This window comes from Neoarthrinium moseri (genome assembly GCF_022829205.1).
Source record: "Neoarthrinium moseri strain CBS 164.80 chromosome Unknown scaffold31_Wmoseri_CBS_16480, whole genome shotgun sequence".
In the NCBI taxonomy this organism is placed as follows: Eukaryota; Fungi; Ascomycota; class Sordariomycetes; order Amphisphaeriales; family Apiosporaceae; genus Neoarthrinium; species Neoarthrinium moseri.
In genome coordinates this window covers 86335-107067 of record NW_026055145.1, presented here as the reverse complement: position 1 = coordinate 107067, position 20733 = coordinate 86335, and the positions used below count along the sequence as shown (strand labels likewise).

Here is a 20733-nt window from a genome sequence, read left to right as displayed (position 1 = left end):
CGTTGGCGCCAAGGCGCGCTCTTCCCCCGGCCTTTCAGAATGGTTCTAGCGCACATTGTGCCTGTTCCAGATGCCAGATGACGGCTGGAACCCGCCACAAATTGCCATCACCTGAACGCTCACAACAAAGCGCCTCGGCGTCCGTGACGCAAGACATGATGCGTTTCAACGCTCAATGCGCAATTCTGTGATTCGAGGCTTTGTGTCGCATATTCGCCATCCAATTCTGGACCAGAAAACCTCTTACAGCATTCACCACGGATCAACATGGTCCACCTATACGTCCTGGCCGTTGAACGACAGTGACATCACCGGTAGCGAAGCAAACCCGACGCCATGATCTCGCTCTTCCCGACACTCTTGTCCCTGGTATTGCAGGTGGTATTATGCCTGGCATCTCCCTCGCCCTTCCCGCGGCCGCAGCAGCACCCTCTGCCCCAACAACATAACGAACCGCCGGGCGGCATCTCGAACCGCTTCTTCGCCTCTCTCGAACGTCTCTCGCGGCTGGTGGATATCGCCTACTGCGTTGGCACCACCGGCCTCTCTCGGCCCTTCGAGTGCGCGTCGCGATGCAAGGAGTTCCCGACGCTTGGGCTGGTAACTACATGGAACACGGGGGTCTTGATGAGCGACAGCTGCGGCTACATTGCCGTGGACCACGACCAAGGCGCCCGGCTGCACTGGGGACCCTCTGTGGGCTCGGAGGAGACCACAAGCGGGGCCATCGTAGTCGCCTTCCGCGGCACTTACAGCATCACCAATACGGTCATCGACCTCAGCACTGTGCCCCAGGAGTACGTGCCCTACCCGTCCCCGGAGGACGGAGGAGACGAAGCCCCTGAGGAGCCCGAGCACAGGTGCGAGAACTGCACAGTACACATGGGTTTCTTGACCTCGTGGCAGACTGCCCGAGAGGATGTTCTGCCAACTTTGAAGCCTCTACGTTCGCAGTATCCTGATTACCCTATCCATCTCGTCGGCCATAGCCTAGGCGGCGCCGTCGCCGCCTTGGCAGCCCTGGAGATGAGGGTCATCCTTGGCTGGGAGAATGTAATCGTGACTACGTTTGGGGAGCCAAGAGTTGGGAACAACGGCTTCGTGCGCTACCTCGACGCCGTTTTCGACCTCAAGAACAACCGCACGGAGCCGGAGAGGCAGATATACAGGCGCCTGACCCACGTTGACGACCCTGTGCCTCTTCTCCCCTTGCACGAATGGGGGTATAGGTCACATGCCGGCGAGATATTCATCTCCAAATCCGACTTGCCGCCTGCTCCGGGAGACATCTGGCCGTGCGTAGGCGACTACGACCCGAGATGCATCGCTGGGTCCCAGGGCGAGGAGGTGATGGAGATAAAGAAAAGAGCCCTTGCTGGCAAGGCTTCTGAGGAGACAGGTGCAGTTGAGAAGCGCTGGGGCATCCCGTCACGTTTTAAGCTTTGGCAGCTCCTGTTCGCCCATCGCGATTACTTCTGGCGTCTTGGCCTGTGTGTCCCAGGAGGGGACCCCTTTGACTGGGGACGGGACAGATATCCCAACGTCACCGTTAGCGACGAGCTTTAGGCTGGCCCTCTTGATGGACAAGAAATTGGAATCCCCAGACCGGTTCTAGTGTGACTCGGAGGTGGGATTTTTGACGGCATGATGAGACAACGACCGAGGCGAGAGTAGTCGCAGAAGTGAGCACTGGTGCTAGAGGAAGACCAAACAATACGATAGTAACTAGCTAGTGTCTAATATCCTTACTTTTTTGACCAAGTCCGTTGACGTGGGACTTGGTGTGCTAAGAGAACCGCTGGGGTGTAGCAAGAGTAAACCTCGTATACCTTAAGCGCCCACTACGAACATAATATTTACCTATATTAATCCTCCCTGGTTATTCCGTAGGTGGCGCAAGAACCGTGTTTCTCTGGCGGCTAACCACGAGAAGCAAGCCCCTGTCATCAAGATCTCTGGTCGAAAATATTCACAATCTGGTAAGGCAGTGTCGGCCTAGTATGTAGGTATTCTAGAGCCCGACATGCAGTGCATGTGAAGCTGTGCAAGTGCCGCGGAACGGGTAGCCTGCATGACGTTGGCACGACTTGCTTGTCCGGTCTCGTCTCTTCCTTATCCGACAGAAGAGACTTCCTATCGGCTCAAGAGAAGACGCACACACCATGTGTGTGAGTGTGTGACTGTGTGTTTGTGTGACTGGGCAAGAAGGGAAAGAAACGGGCAAGATTTGCCAGCACAGCCCTGCGGCCGAACAACGCACATGCAGCACCCGGATGCCACGCGATAAGGCTGGGCTGGGCAGCGTCGTCCTATCACGGCCAAAGGTCTCTGCGAGCTAGCTTGGAATGAGGGGTCGATGGGGGCAGAGAGAGATTCTGGAAGGGTAGCAGCGGCCAGCATGCATTGGGAAGAACTATCTTCGGTTGGGTGCCCCGAAATGTTGGGAGAGGGAAAAAGACACACACGCACGCAAGCATAATACGATGCGTTCGTTGATTACCTAACGTCCAGCTGGATTGTCTCGATATTTGCCAGCGTGGTCGTCGGAACGCGTGTGTATGTGCACTGGCTATGATGACTTGTACATGAACGCCTTGTACGTAGAAAGAAAGACTACAATGTTGATTGAAAACCTGTTTGGGGGCTATTTCAGGGGAAGATGTCTTCTCGTAGCTAGCACAGCCCGACCTCTCGTGTTCAAGTTAACTTTGCCAGTCGAGGTTATGATCGGGTTCTCGCACAATCATTCGCGCTTGAGAGATCACCTGGCCAGGGAAGAGAGCAAGGAACTGGCCTCGTCATGGGCGAAAGTATGAATGGTTGCTTGGCTTGGGCCGGAAATTCCAGAGGGCCATTCCAGTGATCTGGCGGACCACTTGCTACGAGATACGTACCGCCCAAGCCCCCAATCCAATGCCACCGGGACCCGTGGGCATGACCTTGCTAGTTCCAGGCTCATGCCGAGTTCCCAGTGCACACATGTGTCCGCCGGGACGGGCAGAGGCCCACAACGCGTGGTGTTAGCCAGCAGCCTGATGAGCCCGGTCCTGGGTGCGGGGAGCTCCCGCGATGGAAGATTTCAGAAGCAAAGGGGGGTAGAGGAGAGAGTCCTCGTTTACGATGAGCCCTGCAGGCGTCTGTCTAGGTATGTGTTTTGCAGCTGTCATCATGCCCCTCATGTGCATGTTGCAGGCTGCCCGGGCCAGTGTGTAGAGATGACATGAAATTGCAAACGCGCAAGTTGCCCCCCATTTCGAGACTCCGTGGTCCGTGGGCGCGGGCGAGGGACACAGTCCCAGGACCCTGAAATTGGAATTGGGATTGGGATTGGGATTGGGATTGGGACGGTGAGTAGGGAGCGTCGAGTCGGGCACGAAGGAGACGGCTCATCAGACGTAGGCAACTAGAAGAAGTACCTTTGGTACCAAGCTGAGCCATCCACTTGTTGCTCGCTTAATTTTGGCTGGCGCGTTGTCGACAGCGTGAAATGACGGGAGAGCGAGCGCGAGCGCGAGAGAAAGAATGAATCAATGAATGAATGAAATGCCTTGAATGAATGGCCTTGGGAGAGTGATGCGTGCCTTGCCCCATTCTCTGTGCCCGTCTCAATTCGACGGGGGGCGCCAGGACCAGGACGGACGGTGACGGGCGGCGACCCCCCCTGTCTCCAGAATGGCCGCCGCCCCCCCTCCAATCAGCAGCAGCTCAGGGCCTCAGGCATTGCCCAGCACCAGAGGAAACATTGATGCCCCCTCCTCCTCCCCCAAGGCGAAAAAAAAGCCTGTGCTTTCTTTTGGCCTGGCCCGTCGCCGCTTGTTCTTCCTCGTGTGATTGATCTGAACGTCAACCCATCACAACATCAAGTAAATAATATCTTCCTCTCCCTTCCCCGCGCCCTCGAGTTCCTCTCGCCACACACCCGCAAACCACCAACCCAACCCACACACCACATCACAACCCATCGTCAAAATGGCTTCTGAGGTACGTCGTCCGCTGCTCCCCTGCTACAAGCCCGCCTTCGCCTTCCCCTTTCCCGCTCTGCCGCCCGCCCGGGTCCTGGCCCATATCGCCCGCCCACGACGGCATCCATCCCCCCTTCGAGCCGTCATGGCCCGCCGCCCTGGCCCGACTGGCCTCTCTTCTCTCTCTCTCCTGCATGCGCAACTCCTCTTTGCCGTGGTGAATTTTTTATGCTGACCAGAATGTCCGTCTGTAGCGCGAAAGGTATGGAACACCGCCCGCGGCCACCGCCGGGTATTCTTCACCGTGATGTGACGTGGATCTGACATCTCCCCACAGCAAGACTTTCCTCGCCCGCCTCTGCGAGCAGGCCGAGCGTTACGATGAGATGGTTACCTACATGAAGGAGGTTGCCCACCTGGACGGTGAGCTCACCGTCGATGAGCGCAACCTGCTGTCGGTCGCCTACAAGAACGTCGTCGGAACGAGACGTGCGTCGTGGCGCATCATCTCCTCCATCGAGCAGAAGGAGGAGTCCAAGGGCTCGGACAAGCACGTCGGCACCATCCGCGACTACCGCAACAAGATCGAGCTCGAGCTCGAGAAGGTCTGCCAGGATGTCCTCGACGTCCTCGATGACAGCCTGATCCCCAAGGCCATCTCTGGCGAGTCCAAGGTCTTCTACCACAAGATGTGAGTGTCTCGCTTGCTCCCGCTTCTCCTTGGGCATGTCCCCAATCCGTCACGCGTCACAACGCTAACCATGGCTTTCCTCAACACAGGAAGGGTGACTACCACCGTTACCTGGCCGAGTTCGCCTCCGGTGAGAAGCGTAAGGTTGCCGCTACTGCTGCGCACGAGGCCTACAAGGTAAGAAACGCCAAACACCATCTCACGACTTTCCGTCTCGTGAAAGCCCCAGTACTAACTCGCCTGTTCAGAGCGCCACCGACGTCGCCCAGACCGAGCTCACCCCTACCCACCCCATCCGCCTTGGTCTTGCCCTGAACTTCTCCGTCTTCTACTACGAGATCCTCAACTCGCCCGACCGTGCTTGCCACCTGGCCAAGCAGGCTTTCGATGATGCCATTGCTGAGCTCGACTCTCTGTCCGAGGAGTCGTACCGCGACAGCACCTTGATCATGCAGCTGCTGCGTGACAACCTGACCCTCTGGACCTCGAGCGACAACGCCGAGGGCGAGGGTGCCACCCAGGAGGCCCCCAAGGAGGACAAGCCCGCTGAGGAGGAGAAGAAGGAGGAGGCTGCTCCCGCCGCCGCCGCCGCCGCCGCTCCCGAGTCCTAAGCGGCTCGCATCTCTCAGCGCCGTCCTCTCAGCTAGGTTTGACTCATTGGCACAGGCTCATGCGGATATTCTGACGGGCTGGGTCTACTTCGATACCCAGTAAAGATGGTCACGGAATTTGTGAATTGGTCAAGGTTGATACAGCGGAGCTGGCGTGGTTGATTAAAGGGCTGGGAAGATGCAGGCCATGGCGTCCCCTCGTCGATCTGCTTCCATGGAAGAAAAGCCGCCAAACCAAGAGACTGCGCGGTAGCTCGTATGTCTTTCTGCTTGGCAATGACATTCCTACCACGACATCTGGCCTCGCGTGCTTCTCTATCCCTTCGTCTAGTAGGAAGGGCTTACGAAAATGGTGGCTCGAGGTCTCTTGACGGTCAATGGATTTCTTTTCCCTCTCATCAGTGTTTTTCTTGCTCTTGTCTTGTGTTTGTCTCCAGAGATATCGCGATCCCCCTTTGTTTATTTTTCATTGCCTGTACTGCCGTCCCGGGTTGGTCATTTGCTTGACATGACGATCCTCGCGCACATCTACGAAAGCTGCCTGACAACTGACACCTGGCCTTGTTGTTGCCACCACCGCTCGCCGCAACCTGTAGCGAGTGAAGACGAGGGAACAGCCTGGTTGTGTCTGCTTTCGCGAAGCTGTGTGATCCCTGTTTGTCGTCCAGCAAAATCCATAGTGGCTCTACTGCCAGGCCCAGAGACAATAAAACGAAAAAATTCTTCAGCACATATGTGTCTTCTCGTCAATAACTGTGTGTGTGTGTGTGTGTATATGTGTATCCCGTATAATACTTGGTAGAAGTTCTCAATTCAGCCCATGCGGAACACTCTTCGCCTGTTCGGGCATCCTCGATGCCATACCGATGCACTTGGCGTTACCTTCACTGGCAGTGCTGGACTCATTCTTGAAAGGATGCGCGCTTGTTATAGAAACCTCATGTCTAATCTGGTCTACCTCTACGGCAAGGTTCTTCTGTCGTTCAAGAAACAGGTGTTGTCTTCTTGCCGCCGCCGAGTCTCCGCTACCGCGTTGCAGATCGCGTGATGAGAAATCAAAAAAAATTTGTGAGATTTGGTGTATAGCGAACACCACTCCAAATTCTGGTATGCTGGGTATCTCCCTTCTAAACAAGAATCTCCAAACGCCCAACGCAAATGCAACTTTAGCACGAACCTCATCAGGTTCGTGAACACTCTGAGAGAATAAATATCCAAAACCCCTTCGCTCTACGCAGCCCAGCGAGCGCCGTCGGTACGACGAACCAGATGTAAGCTCGCCACACAATCTGTCGAGAGAGTCGGTGCGGCTTCAGATCCAAGCTCGAGTTAGTTGACGGCACACCTCACCGTCCTTGCTTCTTCTGGCACGTACCAAACCATCCCTCCTCAGCCCGTCCGCACCCGAGAGTGCCCCGTCTCGTCGTCGTGAACGTTGCCCTCCCCATGCCGGCTCTCTATTCCCGGGCGCGCATCGTCGAGAAAAGACGTTTATAGGCAGCCCCCGTCACGCACCAGGCTTCGCGCCCGCCCCGCCCTGCCCCTTGCCCTGGGCGTGCAGCAGCTTCTGCGCGCGCCGCAGCCGCGCCGCCGTGTCGTCCAGGTTCAGCCTCGGCTTGCCGCGGCCGTCGCTGTCGCTGAACCGGTCCCCGCCCCGGCCGGCATCCGAGGACGACCCCTCGTCGTCGCCGTCGTCCGCGAGGGCCTCGCGCCGGTACATCTGCGTCGTGGGCGTGGAGGCCCCGGCGGCCGATGACGGCGTCCGCGCGCGGCGGAAGAGGCCGCGGATCGACAGCCTCACGCGGCTCGTCCCCCTGCTGCTGCCGTCCCCGTCGTCCTCGTCCCCGGGATTCCTCTGCGCCGCCGCGGCGTCGGCCAGCCCGCCGCACGCCGGACACCGGCCCGACGACGGGCTGCGCGCAATGCTGCTGCTGCTTCTGCTGCCGCTCCGGCTCCGCTTGCCCTGGTCCAGGCGGTGCGAGCAGCTGCAGAAGACGTCGCGCGGGTCGACCTCGGCGCGCCACCGGTGGATGCGGTCCGTCTTCTTGGCGTCCCTGCCTCCCGCCGCAGCCGCCGCCCCCCGCGGCTGGGCGTCGTCCTCGTCGACGACGACGACGCGCGTGACGCCGTAGCCACCGAAACCCCCGGTGCCGGAGGGTTGGCGGTCACGGTCGGCAGACTGGCGCGCGACGCCGGCCATCGCGGGCTGCCGTGGTGATGCGGGCGTGAGTGTGTGGGACTCTGACGAGAAGCAGATTCCCGGGTGACAAAAACCAGAAAGAGCCGTGGTCGCTGGCGGATATCAATGTTGGACGCTGTGATGGCGCGGAAAGGGGGCGCCAACGGCAATTCCTCGGTCAGGGATGGTTGGTCGACTATTCAATGTCTCTAAGTTATTAGTTCCGTTGGGTACACACTTATTTAGATCCGGGGCTAGTTGCACTCGGAGGCTTGGGTGCTCTATGCGGCGAAATGGACTTGTCCTGTCTCCTCAATCTATGATGTTCGGTGCTTAATGTAGTGCTTGAATACTTCTATCCGAGCCAAGATCGAATCTCTTTACAAACGAAGGAATCGACAACAACCAGAGAAGGATTGACCACTGGTGGCCCAAAAGTCTACATTGTATCGAACGTGGCGCAATAGCAGATTCGCTTCGTTTAAGATCTCTTTTCTTCATTTATGCAGGGCAACGTACATCGTGTCTGAACACCGTCTCCGTCGTGACCAAACTCCGGGCACATGGCGCAGAGCCGCCATTTGCATGCGTTTTCCAAAACAAACACCAACATCTAACTAGGGCGTAAGGTCTCCCAACCATGCATGTCGCCCGTGCTGTCATCATCGCCCAAAAGATCCACCACCGGCTTCCTCGCTATCTTATGCTGTGGGTTAATTTGAGGCTGCCCAAGAGATTGCTGCTGCGCAGGACGTGTAGGCAACGCCGGCTTCCGTTCACCTAGGCCCGGGAGGCTCACTCCGCCACTAGAGGATGCCCGCCCGAATCCACCGCTCGCAGGGAGCGTCCCGACCCGCTTGGGTTGGGGAGGCGGTGGCGAAGGTTTGTGCATCCCGCCCGTCAAGCTTCCGGAGCCGCTTCTAGCCAGCTGCGATGAAAGAGTTTGCACGTTGGTTGAAACTCGCGTGGGGAGGGTTGGCCTGAATGCCGGGTCATCGAACTGGTCGATCGGTTTGGCCGAGGGACTTGTAATGGGCGATGTAAGATGTGCTGGCTTCTTTGCTACTGGCGGAGGTGCCTTGGACTTGTTCGATGTCTGTGAAGTCACTGACATGCGTCGCTGTTGCGGTGGAGGCGGTGCGGGTTTAGACACCCGCGTGTTGGCCGGTATAGCTCTGGGTGTTGTTTCTGCTGAGCTCATGCCGGTTTGGCGCCTTGGTGGAGGTGGCGGGGGTGTATCATTCCTCGACGTTTGCCCGCTAATGGGCTCATCCATCAGATTGATTCTCCCGATCTTAGCGGGCATATTTCCAGGATCGAATGGCGGCGGTAACTTCCTTGGCGCTGAGCTTGACGCCGAGGTAGAAAGCAGTGTAGAGTGGTTGATGTGCTCGTACGGCGAACTAGACATACTCGAGAAGGATCCCAGTCTCGAGCCAGCTCGGGGAACGGCGACCCAATCCGGCTCATCGGAGGGTGTAAAAGGGTTGGAAGGTCGACTCGGATTCAAGATGACAGTTGAGCTGCCATTGGCTTTGGGTGGAGAGATCCCGGACTGGGCCATCTTGCCATTATCAAGCCACCATCTTTGACGATCTGAACTGGCTGGGGGTAGACCAGGCTCTATAGCGTCGTAGCCAATGAGGTCTTCCTCGTCCGACTCGTCAAGATCCAGGCCTGCCCCTGTCTGGCCAATTTCTGCCTTACGCCGTCCGTACAGTTGATGACTAATCTCCTCTCGCAGAGTCTCATCAATGATGTTGACGGTGCACTGAAAGGTTGCGAACACCGGTCGATGGTCGGAAAACTTTAATGGTGCTGAGTTGTAGGCCAGTTGTCTTATGTTGGTTCCTTTCCGCAGAATTCTGTCCGTCCATGCTGGTATACGTGCTTTCTCACTGTACACAGAGTAAGTAGACAGCCGGCGTAAACAAGATGGAACCATGGCTTACGAGGTATCGTATCTGTCAGTGCCAATGTCGAACTTGTAGGTGGGCATGAACGTGATACGAGCTTCAGAGTAGAACGGAAAAGACAGGCCGGCAACCATCTGGAGGTTCAACTGCAAGCCATTAGCGTGGTAACCACCACGCGCAAGATTCGAGACTTACCTGGTCGTTCTCATACAGCTTCGCCAGGTCTTGTTGCTGTACTAAATCCATAGCCCTGTCGTGGCTTAGGCCAATACGGTAGTTGAAGTCTCCCATCCAGATGACCGTGTCTGGAATGGTTAGTACATCCTCACACAAGACAAGCAGAAGCTCCTTACCGTGATTGTCAATTCCTCTATTACGCTGGAAGCGGAGACCGTGGTGGATGGTGGCGTAGTCCCGGTTCCTCTCCTCGTAGTTTGCAAATCCAGCCGCCAAATGTGCTGTAACGAAACACAGTTGTGTACTGGCGTACTCAAACCGTATTGCCACGGCACCTTTGTTTCCCGCTATGCCAGACATGCCCGTCTTCTTGACACTCCCTTCTACGTTCTTGATTTTCGACAGGACGGAAGACTTGACAAAAATGCAGAGGGCGGCCCCAACGAGCTGTCCACTCCGAAGAAGGACGTATTTGTCGCCCCCTATCTGCTTCGCGCGCTCATTAAGGCATCTCTTGATAGCCCTTTCCCACTCCTGCTTCCTAGTCGGATCGCTGTTCATGATTTGCTGGGCACTCAACTCGACGATTTCCTGGAAACCCACAGCAACAATTTCAGGCTGGGTAGTGCCCAGTCCGCCTGGGTGTAACCACGGAGACAAGTCTTCGTTGATACCGTTAGTCTTGCCGTTGAGGTTGAACGTGCCAACCCAGCTTCGTCTTGTTAGCCAACACGCGTATATACAGATTTTAGATGCCACCTACATGTTAATTGACTCGGTTGACGAAAACTCAGCTCCGCGCCTAGATAGTTCGGCCGTCACATAGTCGCTAATTGGATCGAATAGATGAACGGGGGCCTGCCCCACCAATCTCCCCAGGAGCATGTCGATAGTGTTTTGCCGTGACTTGTCGGCAAAGTTGTTGATGTACAATCTGGTTGCACTTTTCCTCGCGTCTGCGAAAGCGCCAGCCAGTGACATTTTACCATGTCTTGTGAATGAGGTCTTCAAAGCACCGGTTCCAGCATATATTCTAGAAAGCGCATCTCCATTGTCGGCCCAAAGTGTGGAATGGCGCATCCAGAAATCCGAAGCGGCATATTCTGCTCGATGGCTCAAGAAGGACTCAACAGCCATCTGTGAGATAATTGACTGTATCAGGTTTGTCCGGTCCAGACAGTCGAGGCAGTTCGTTCGGAACACTCCTTCTTGCTGAAGAACCACAACCATCCGGTTATTCGTCTTATGCTCGTGCGAAGCATCTGCTGAGTCATCCGTCTCTTCCGCAAGGTAATATGCAAACCCGTCTGCCGAATGTTCAATGTACCGTCGTATGTCCTTGGCCGCTTCGTAACCAAGGGACTTGGTCTCTGCATGAAAGTCATAATCTGTTTCACGCAACAAGTTGTGGTCTTGCGATCCTTTCTCCTCGTTCTGGCACAGAGAACAGTGTTGTACGCCATAATGATACAGTTGCGTGAGCTCCACCTCTCCTGGTTTCGAGGCGCTGAGGAGGTTAACAATATGGACAGCACCGTAAGACTGTTCCAGTTCTTCGAAGTGCTTGTTGAAGGCTGGCTGGGTACCATCAGCAGAACGAGTAATGGTTATCTTCTGTTGGCCCGGAATGAGACCAGCAGATTGTTCCCAGAACACGGGCACAGAGCCACGAACTTGGGCATACGAGAAAAGAACCCCCGAAGGACTCCAGTAGATAGTCTCGGTCTCAACAAAGTTGGCCACATGCCCGTCGTCGTCGATGCCTCTGCTGTTGAAGCGTGTGCCTGCTCTCTTGCACGACAAACGTGATATCACCGTGAGAAATGAAGGAAGACCTGATTTGGCGGCTCGCATGGGTGCTGCCGCCTGGGGTATCGTCAATGTGGAGCAGAAACCTCGAATGGCTGAAGTCAGGATCCTGGAAGCATCCAGCGCTTCTCTCTCGTGCAATAGGAGGCGCGATCTGAACTGGACTAGGGGGTTGATCATGAAAGAGTTCCACAGGAAGGAGTCGTCGAAATTGTCAATATCAAAAGTATCGGAGTCGACCGGCCTGCAAATGGGTTAGGGACAGTCCAAGCAGGTCCAGCATGAATGGTTCGAGGTGGCCGAGCTGACGAACCTGTCTTGGAGGCGATTTGTCAAATCAAAATCCGTGCTGTAGTAGAAGCTCCCGTTGCTCAACAGCTTCTGCAGCTCCTGGTACGGGTACTCCATCTCGCCCTCCCTCCGATTTAGGTTCTGGCCGTAGGGAGCTGCCGAGTCGGAGAACTCGTTGTCCCAGGTGTTGGAAGCGTATACATTGTCGTATTCGGCGCTGTTCAAGCAGTAAAAGTCGACGCTGGCGATTCTCTCCACCGTCTCGCCCGGCCGGAGGGAGGCGACCCGATTCGCCTGGGTGACGATGCATATGAAGACATCCTGGCTGATGGAGATGAGGCCCAGAGTCCCGTATACCGGGCGAGGGGTCAAGGGTCGGAAATCGTCCAGCAGATCCTTGGTGATGGGGGAGAATTCGACCATGCACTTGGAGACGAGCCCTTCGCTGCCGGCTCGGGAGCGCGCCGAGGGCACGGCGGCCAGGGAGCCATCGGCGATGGCCTCGTTGGTGGTGGGGCTGTATCGGAAGATCAAGGCATGCGACGAGGTTGCTATAGCGATGGCTCGGTGAGGGTACTCGCGGATCAGGAGCCGGCTCGACTTCTCGGAGGCAGCGCCGACGGGCTGGTCACGATCGGCTGCTCGCGGGTACTGGTCCATGCTGACACGACAGCACAAGAGGTTGACGGGAGAAGCTGGCACATGCTCGGGGTCCTCTGGGCAAGCCACCTAGAAGCCAAGTCGTGTTAAGCGCAGATCGTCGGCCTGTGCAGAGACGCCCAATGCTCGAGGTATGGTATGGTACTGTATGGTATAGTGAGGTACGGCCAAGATTGTCAGTCAACCGCATAACTAAGCGCTCAGCGACCAACGACAGCGCTGTGAATGTCCAGAGCGCCCCCAGAAACAGTGCTCGCCCAACGTCACTAGTGGGGCTGCCACCCACACGCTAAATCTTGAGGCTGAATCGTGCTGCAGGAGACAGCTCGGGACCCCCTGTCAACGCCCAGCAGCAGCTCACTAACAGGGGCATCCGTGCGGGCAACACCCGAAGATGGCACGAGAGGGACATTACATCACAGAATAACCGGCCTTGGCTTGCTCATGGTTCCAGAGAAGCATTGCCATGGTACTATGGGAGATATCATGACCATTTTAGCTCGAAGTAATTCGCAGACTGCCATTGGCAATCGTAAAGCACTCGAGGGAGCGCTATGCCAACCTTAGCAGCCCAATCATACACTACAACAAGGCCCAACCGCTGGGATAGTATGATATAGAAATCAATTGTCGAAGTTACGAGGAGACGAGGAGCTACGTGCCTCTACGCTTGGCCTCTGGCCTCTTGGTCTACATCTATCCTATAGGGGTGCGGCCTTCTGATGTCACAAAGCACTGTGGTAACAATGCATGCTAAAGCTTCGAGATTGGGCTAGAATCACGAGATTATGCCACGAGCCCTCTTGCTTGCCAAATCTAGTTCCTAGCAGCTTTTTGGTAAAAGCACGGGGCCAATCTAACAAAACTTGGGTAAGAGCCAGACGCGAAAGATGCGCGCCTTTCTCACCATCCACTATCAAGGAACGGCCATTCTCTCGCTTCGACTCTTTCATTGTATTAATTTCTTCTCATGACATTCGATAACCCGGAGTGGTACAGAGACGAGGGCGGGAGAGGGGACCCGTGTCTGACGTCTCGAGTGGCTACCTACCGACGAGAAAGAAGCAGGTAGCCTTGCCACTTGGCTTATGGTACTCGAACAAGACGCTGAGGCTCAGGGTCGTTCCCGCGTAGTGATGAGGGGGAAAAAAAAAGTAATTGACAACTTCTGCGTAGAGCGGCCTCAGATTATAAATTTGAAATCAGTGAACCTTGTTGGGTTCTATTCCTCTTCCTATCATGTTTGTAATTTGAGTATCATCACAGGCCTGCTTTGCAAAAAGCTTGATGCAAAGGAGAAGAGGAGAGCCCTGGCTCGTCGCGCTCGAAATTTTCAAGCCTCCGCCAGAGCCAGGACGCTGATGTGGGCACGCCCACATCCCACGTGACTGTGATTGATGCGGCTGAAAAATGGAGCCAACGCCAGGAGCCAGGAGCCAGAGCCAGGGCCAGGGCCAGTGCAGAGTGCAGAGTGCAGAGGCGCCCGTGGCCACTGCTTTAGGGGGGCAGCTTGGCGGCTTGGGGGCCTTTGGGGGCCTGGGTTTGTCCCCTTAGCCTCTGGGCTTTCTCCCATTCCGAATGCCTCTATGCAAACGCGTGCATTGATTAGCCCCAGCTGCTCGTCCGATCTTCTTCACGATCAGCGCTGCGACTCGACCCCAGAGAACTGCACTTGGCGTCCCAAGCTCTCCTCAATTGAATCAATCAACCACCCATCGTGAGCTCTTTTGTCTTTTTGGACAGCAAGGTGTATGTCGACGACGAGAACCTGAGCTCTGCATTCACTCGCTTGCACCCACGGGCTCTCGAAACTTCTGCAGCCTGCCGAGGCCCTTGACTGGCTTCGCTTTCTTCCTGTCCCCAGCCTCGCCTCTTGTCTCGCCTCGACATTGTCTGCGCCCACAACAGCAACACCTGTCGGAAGCGCATCCAACACAGCCGACGTCCCATCATGGCCGACTTCAGTCATTTCGGAGGTGGCGACGAGGAGAATGCAGAGATCAGGAAGCTGACGGCCGAAGTGGTATGTATTCCCCCTTACCTAGCCCGCGCAGAGATAGATGGAGCTCAGGCTGCAGCTGCGACCGTGGCCGTGGCCGTGGCCCAGACGTGCCGTCGCGCGTGCGCATGGACGACATAATCTAATTGTTTTGCTGCAAACAGGAAGCCGACACGGACAACTTCGAATCGTGGGAGAAGCTCATCCGCGCCTGCGAGGCCCAAGAAGGTGGTCTCAACCGCAACTCCAGCCCCCAGGCCCTGGCCGCCCTGCGCGACGTCTACGACCGCTTCCTCCTCAAGTTCCCCCTCATGTTCGGATACTGGAAGAAGTATGCCGACCTCGAGTTCAACATTTCCGGCCCCGAGTCGGCCGAGATGGTACGCGCCCTGCCTCCGAGCCCTGCTCTCTCTCTCCGCCCGCACAAGCTGACCTAGTCTTCCTCTAGATCTACGAGCGCGGATGCGCCAGCATCACCAACTGCGTCGATCTGTGGGCCTCGTACTGCTCCTTCAAGATGGAAACAACCCATACTCCCCACCTGGTGAGAGAGTAAGTAGAGACGGACTCTTTCCTACCCTTTAACCATGTCACCAAGCAGCGTCTCTCAAGAGACGAGGTATCGCGGCTCCCGCCCTGCAAAATGACCTGCACGACCGGACATCACAGAATCGTGGACGGTGAGAAATACCAACAACATAAGATTCCATGTTGGGAACTTTCTCACAAGACATTATCAGGCTTTGGTTTCCTACACTGTCATCAACAAGACATGGCGCTCCCCCGTCGCCCTCCTTCTAGTCCATCTTGAACAGTTCGGCTTGCTTTGGATTCGGCATCTTGCTTGCACAGACTACCCCTTCCTGTATTTACGCTCCTCCCCCTTACCCCCAAGAAGCATCCATGCATCCCCCCTCTCTGTCGCGCGCTGTTTGACTAACTTATACGCAGACTCTTTGAGCGTGCCGCAACATGCGTCGGCCTCGACTTTTTGGCCCATCCCTTCTGGGACAAGTACCTCGAGTACGAAGAGAGACAGGAGGCCCATGACAAGATCTTCGCCATCTTGCAGCGTGTCATTCACATCCCCATGCACCAGTACGCCCGCTACTTTGAGCGCTTCCGTCAGTTGGCCCACAACCGGCCTCTGAGCGAGTTGGCCTCCGCGGAAGAGCTCGCGCGATTCCGCGCAGAAGTTGATGCCGAGGCCGCGGCCTATGGAGGTATGCCCAGGCAGGAGCTGGAGGTCGAACGCGAGATCCGCGGTCGCATCGACACCATGTACTGCGAGACATTTCGCCGCACGCAGGAAGAGACGACGAAGCGATGGACCTATGAGTCCGAGATTAAGAGACCGTACTTCCACGTCACTGAGCTAGAGCACTCGCAGATGTCCAACTGGCGCAAGTATCTCGATTTCGAGGAGGCAGAAGGGGACATCGCGAGGATCATCTTCTTGTACGAGCGCTGCCTCGTCAGCTGTGCTCTGTACGATGAGTTCTGGTTCCGCTACGCGCAGTGGATGTCTTCGCAGGAAGGGAAAGAAGAGGAAGTCCGCCACATATACATGCGCGCTGCCACTCTATTCGTGCCCGTCAGCAGGCCTGGCATTAGGCTGCAATTCGCCTACTTCGAAGAGGCCTACGGGCGGGTTGATGTCGCCCGTGACATCCACGAAGCCATTCTCATTCAGCTCCCTGACTGCGTCGAAGCGATCGTGTCTTGGGCAAACCTGCAGAGACGGCAGAGCGGCCTCGATGCCGCGATTGAGGTGTACAAGGCTCAGATCGATGCCCCGCAAGTCGACATCTTCACCAAGGCGGTTCTTGTCACGCAGTGGGCGTACCTGCTGTGGAAGATCAAAGGGTCAGTGGACGAAGCCAGAGCCGTGTTTGCAAAGAACGTCCAGTGGTACGCCGACAGCCGTCACTTTTGGCAGAAGTGGCTCGAGTTCGAGTTGGAGCAGCCCACCAACGCCCAGCTTGAGGCTCAACACGGTGAACGTGTGAAGCACATCTTCGACGAGCTCAGGTCGAAGAGCCGCATCTCGGCAGGGGCCAAGAAGGGCCTGTTCCTGATCTACATCGCGTACCTCCAGGAAAGAGGAGACAAGGATGCCATGAAGCAGCTGCTCGTCGTGGATCGAGAGATTTATGGGTAGGTTTCTGTATCTCGGTGCTGTGTAACGATTTACTGATCAAGTTGCAGTCCCGCATCGACTTGCTCGCTCAGTAAGCCTGCCCTCAAGGAGAACGGGGCCACGCGACCTCCGCTGGACGAGATCACCTTGCAGAAGGCCGAGAGCAATTACTCGAGATACTACGAGTATATCGCGGAGCCTGATGCAGCTGCACAAGGCACCGCTTCATTCAACTAAGGTGTTGCTGTCTCGCTGTATATGTGTCGTCGCGTTTCAGGAGGCGGTTTTCTTTGTCTGTGGGAGGCCACGGGCTGCAGCAGCCCGTGTGTCGACCCAGACATGTGTGTATAGTGCAGCCTTTCATACTGTCTGCTCTCTCAATACGGGTTTAAGACCTGTGCAAGGCGAGGCCAATGTTTGTGTTCGTTGTTCTTCTGCTCCTGTGGTTTCGGTCACGATCCGCGACACAGGGTGCCCTGGCGAGAGGCTGGGGCTTGGGATTTACGCGCGCAACATGTATGGGACCGGAGTTTGAGGACAAAAATATATAGGCTCGGTGTAGGTCGGAGCTCTGAGGAAGATGGCTCCAAGATGACCGGAACACCTGACGATGCGAGCATCGAAAATAGCAGTTTTACTTATTTTCAAATACACATAACTCACTCCCAATACTAATTGTTGGTGTTATCTTGTGCGGCTGAGCTAGAATACTAGGCACCTTGGTAACTATATCTCTGGATGCTGGTTGGGACAACCTGTGCAGGTGGCCATTCACGGTGGTGACAAACCCCATGATTCGTTTGTGCAGGGATTTGAAACTCCGGTGGAGCTCTTGTCAGGAACGCGCCGCGGAAGAGCGATGTAGTCCGATGGCGCCGGGTCGAGTCAGCGACTCATGGCGTGACTTGACGTGCCTTTTCCCTCGCAGCAAGCCTCAGACGCACATGAGCCGATAAGAAATCTGCGCCCTCCGATGCCGACGTGGCAATGGCAAATCGGGGTGAGATTGTGAGTCAAGTTAGGGTTCGCACGCCTTGGTGTACTACGCCGTCATTCCCAAAGCGTGCAGCTGTATCTGTCAGCAGTACCCAGGTGTACTGCAACTTAGCACCTGCGGTGCACAGCGAGGGCGGTCCCGGAGAGCTGGTTGGCCGGGCGGTGCGAGGCTGACAGTTTCTCCCATCGATGTTCGTTCATTCTCATTCTGCAGAGACAGGTCTGACCCGACGGCTTGCCTCCTGCGCGGCCAACCAGAAGCCAGCAACGTGCGGCGTGAAGCGGCATGCGGGCCCCTCCCCACCCCCTCGTGGAGCCGAAGCCGAGCAGCAAGCAGCTGGCTCCGGGTTAGAGTCTGGAGCAGTGGGTATGGTTCGTGGTGGAGCGGATGCGTCCAGCCAGACAGCACAGCGGCACGACTCTTTTTGGAAATTGGCCGCACATGTTTCGCTCGTCTTCCACGCCGTATCCATAATCCTCCGCCCAAGGCCGGCGGGCCCACCGGGGGCCTTTGGGCCTTTCTCCAGCGGATCTACCATAGTTAGTACTTTGTAGGGGGGACGTCCCTGTCTTAGTCACGGCTAGTGCAAAGGGGTCGGGTCCCTGAACCAACGGGGGCACCCCCAATCAGCCAATCACGGCTTTCCTATATTCGCTATTTTGCGTGAGGGTACGATAAGACGGGCAGCCTCTCCCTCTCTTTCTTCCCGTGCGATCGTCCCGCGTTTTCCCTTCCTTTCCTTGTCAAACACCACAAATCTTCTGGTGATACCTGTGCCTCTGCTGCTTCTTCGTCGTTCACTATCAAGGTATGCTTCCCCCCCAAGACCGTCTTCATCCCCAAGTCAGCCCTGGTATAAGAGGCCTATACCCCCTCGATACCCGTCCGTCCGCCTCCGTTTCCGCCTCTTCGGTCAAATCCGCCGGATAGCATACGAACAAGACTCGGACCTCGGAAGCTGACCCGTCCTCTCCTCCACAGATGTCTGCCTCCACCATCTCCAGACAGTTCGCCCGCGCTGCCCTGCGCACCGGTGCCCGCAACACCTTTGCGACCTCGTCCCGCCAGGCCTTCCGCCAGAGCGGCCGCCGCGCCTACTCCTCGGAGCCTCCCAAGCAGTCGAGCTCGTCGCCGCTGCTCTACATTGCCGCTGCCGCCGCCGCCGCCGCCGGTGGCTACTACGCCTTCACCCAGTCCTCGACCCCCAAGGTCTTCGTCCCCACCAAGGACGACTACCAGAAGGTCTACAACGAGATCGCCGGCCGCCTCGAGGAGAAGGACGACTATGATGATGGCAGTTACGGCCCCGTCCTGGTCCGCCTCGCCTGGCACGCCAGCGGCACCTACGACAAGGAGACCAAGACCGGTGGCAGCAATGGCGCCACCATGAGATTCGCCCCCGAGTCCGACCACGGTGCCAACGCTGGCCTGAAGCACGCTCGGGACTTCCTCGAGCCCGTCAAGGGTACGTTCCTCTTTGCGAATGCCACCAGTGCGCTATCAGCTTTGATTGTGCACCCCGGCACAAACTCGTTGACCAATGAGACCGGAACCAGACGCTAACACCTTCTGCAGCAAAGTTCCCTTGGATCACCTACTCTGATCTCTGGACCTTGGCCGGTGTCTGCGCCCTGCAGGAGATGCAGGGCCCAGTCATCCCCTGGCGCCCGGGCCGTGCCGACGGAGATGTGGCTGCCTGCACTCCTGACGGACGTCTGCCCGATGCCTCCAAGGGCTCCAGCCACCTTCGTGACATCTTCTACCGCATGGGCTTCAACGACCAGGAGATCGTCGCCCTTGCCGGTGCCCACGCCCTGGGCCGGTGCCACACTGACCGCTCCGGCTTCGACGGTCCCTGGACCTTCTCCCCCACCGTCCTCACCAACGACTACTTCACCCTCCTCCTGAGCGAGAAGTGGTCCTACCGCAAGTGGGACGGCCCCCAGCAGTTCCAGGACAAGGGCAAGACCCTCATGATGTTGCCCGCCGACATTGCCCTCATCCAGGACAAGGCCATGAAGCCCTGGGTCCAGAAGTACGCCGCCGACAACGACGCCTTCTTCAAGGACTTCAGCGCCGTCATCGTCAAGCTGTTCGAGCTCGGCGTCCCCTTCAAGGAGGGTACCGAGCCCATCGCCTTCAAGCCCACCAACGCTTAAGTGTGGCGGCGAAAGTGTGACGAGACGAGTGGCAAGGATAGAAGCTGTACGCAAAGAAATACCCCCCCTGATAGAATTTAGAAAGCCGCAACACAAGGACTCGTCTCCCCTCGTCGGCCTGGAAGAAAGGATTAGAGATCATAGAGGAGGACAAGACTCACGGTCGGCTCCATGGTGCCGCGAATCATGTGTGTGTTTTCATTAGATGGCGTTGATGTAGGTACGCCGTTCGAGCGTGTCCGTTGTTTGATAGCATTCTGTAAATCAAATGTATGCAATGTACGCGTTGCCATTCCATCATCATCATCATCATCGTCACCACTGCTTTGGCATCATCATCTTCATCAAAGTGAATGTTGATTGATCTCAAAGTGGTACACATCGAGGTTCCTGGGGCGTACAGTGATGTTATAGTATAGGGCTGCCAGGTGTTCAAACAATAGGAAGGGGTTCCCGGCCAGCATTTAAGTACCACAGCACACCCCCCTTTCCCCGCACCCCGAAGGTAGGTCAAAGCATCAAGGTTTCCTTCCCCCAAGGGGCTCTTGGGCCTCGACCAATAGAGCTCAACCCAAGACACTTCCCCCGGATTGTCCATGCATGGGTTCCCCGCAGTCTATGTTGTCTTGGTGCCAGGTTTCGCTGGAAAACTATTGGACGGCGGCAGGTTAGACTGGTTTTGGGTCTTGGACGACAGCGGGACGATGGGGGAGTATTGCGGTGTTCTCTGGGTTGTTATTAATCGCAGGTTCCAGGTTAGGAGTGAGTGAGACTACAACGGCTCTGTCTTACACGTGCAATTCCCCCGACGGAGGGGATCTGCATCACCATGCCGGATGCGAAATGTGTTCCGCTATATCTGCTACTCAGTGAAGCAGCATTTCCTCGCTTCCGTCGCCCACTTTACCCCATATGACGCCTTCCTATGGATGCTGGGAATACATATGTGCACAAGTAGAGTGAGGATGTCCTGGTATAGAGGATGCAGGTTGACGTTGTGCGCTAGTGTGGCGGGTCTCCTGTGCATTCACGCAGAGGGAGCTAACGACACTTATGAACTGCATGCACTGGGTCCCAGCAAAGCCTCCGACGACATCTGGGATTGGTACAGGGTTTCCGAACTACTGGAAACATCAAAATAG

At 56.5% G+C, this 20733-nt stretch overlaps 5 protein-coding genes across 5 annotated transcripts; 4 read left to right on the top strand and 1 right to left on the bottom strand.

Moving 5' to 3' along the window:
• Window positions 1-336: 336 nt before the first annotated feature.
• JN550_007787 (uncharacterized protein) lies at window positions 337-1566 on the top strand (the record flags this gene model as incomplete). Its single annotated transcript, XM_049319676.1, has 1 exon — window positions 337-1566. The coding sequence occupies one exon, from the start codon at window positions 337-339 to the stop codon at window positions 1564-1566; it is 1230 nt and encodes a 409-aa protein (XP_049170143.1).
• Window positions 1567-3969: 2403 nt separating this feature from the next.
• Window positions 3970-5264, top strand: JN550_007786 (uncharacterized protein; the record flags this gene model as incomplete). The annotated part of the gene is made up of 5 exons (XM_049319675.1): window positions 3970-3981; window positions 4217-4224; window positions 4300-4653; window positions 4743-4830; window positions 4902-5264. 5 exons carry the CDS (start codon window positions 3970-3972, stop codon window positions 5262-5264), a joined length of 825 nt encoding a protein of 274 aa, XP_049170142.1.
• Window positions 5265-8056: 2792 nt separating this feature from the next.
• JN550_007785 (uncharacterized protein) lies at window positions 8057-12296 on the bottom strand (the record flags this gene model as incomplete). Its single annotated transcript, XM_049319674.1, has 6 exons — window positions 8057-9341; window positions 9396-9505; window positions 9555-9664; window positions 9713-10248; window positions 10300-11589; window positions 11659-12296. The coding sequence occupies 6 exons, from the start codon at window positions 12294-12296 to the stop codon at window positions 8057-8059; spliced, it is 3969 nt and encodes a 1322-aa protein (XP_049170141.1).
• A 1951-nt stretch (window positions 12297-14247) lies between these two features.
• On the top strand, window positions 14248-16672 carry JN550_007784 (uncharacterized protein; the record flags this gene model as incomplete). Its single annotated transcript, XM_049319673.1, has 5 exons — window positions 14248-14319; window positions 14460-14675; window positions 14744-14847; window positions 15247-16452; window positions 16504-16672. The coding sequence occupies 5 exons, from the start codon at window positions 14248-14250 to the stop codon at window positions 16670-16672; spliced, it is 1767 nt and encodes a 588-aa protein (XP_049170140.1).
• A 1741-nt stretch (window positions 16673-18413) lies between these two features.
• On the top strand, window positions 18414-19591 carry JN550_007783 (uncharacterized protein; the record flags this gene model as incomplete). Its single annotated transcript, XM_049319672.1, has 2 exons — window positions 18414-18897; window positions 19008-19591. The coding sequence occupies 2 exons, from the start codon at window positions 18414-18416 to the stop codon at window positions 19589-19591; spliced, it is 1068 nt and encodes a 355-aa protein (XP_049170139.1).
• Window positions 19592-20733: the final 1142 nt, after the last annotated feature.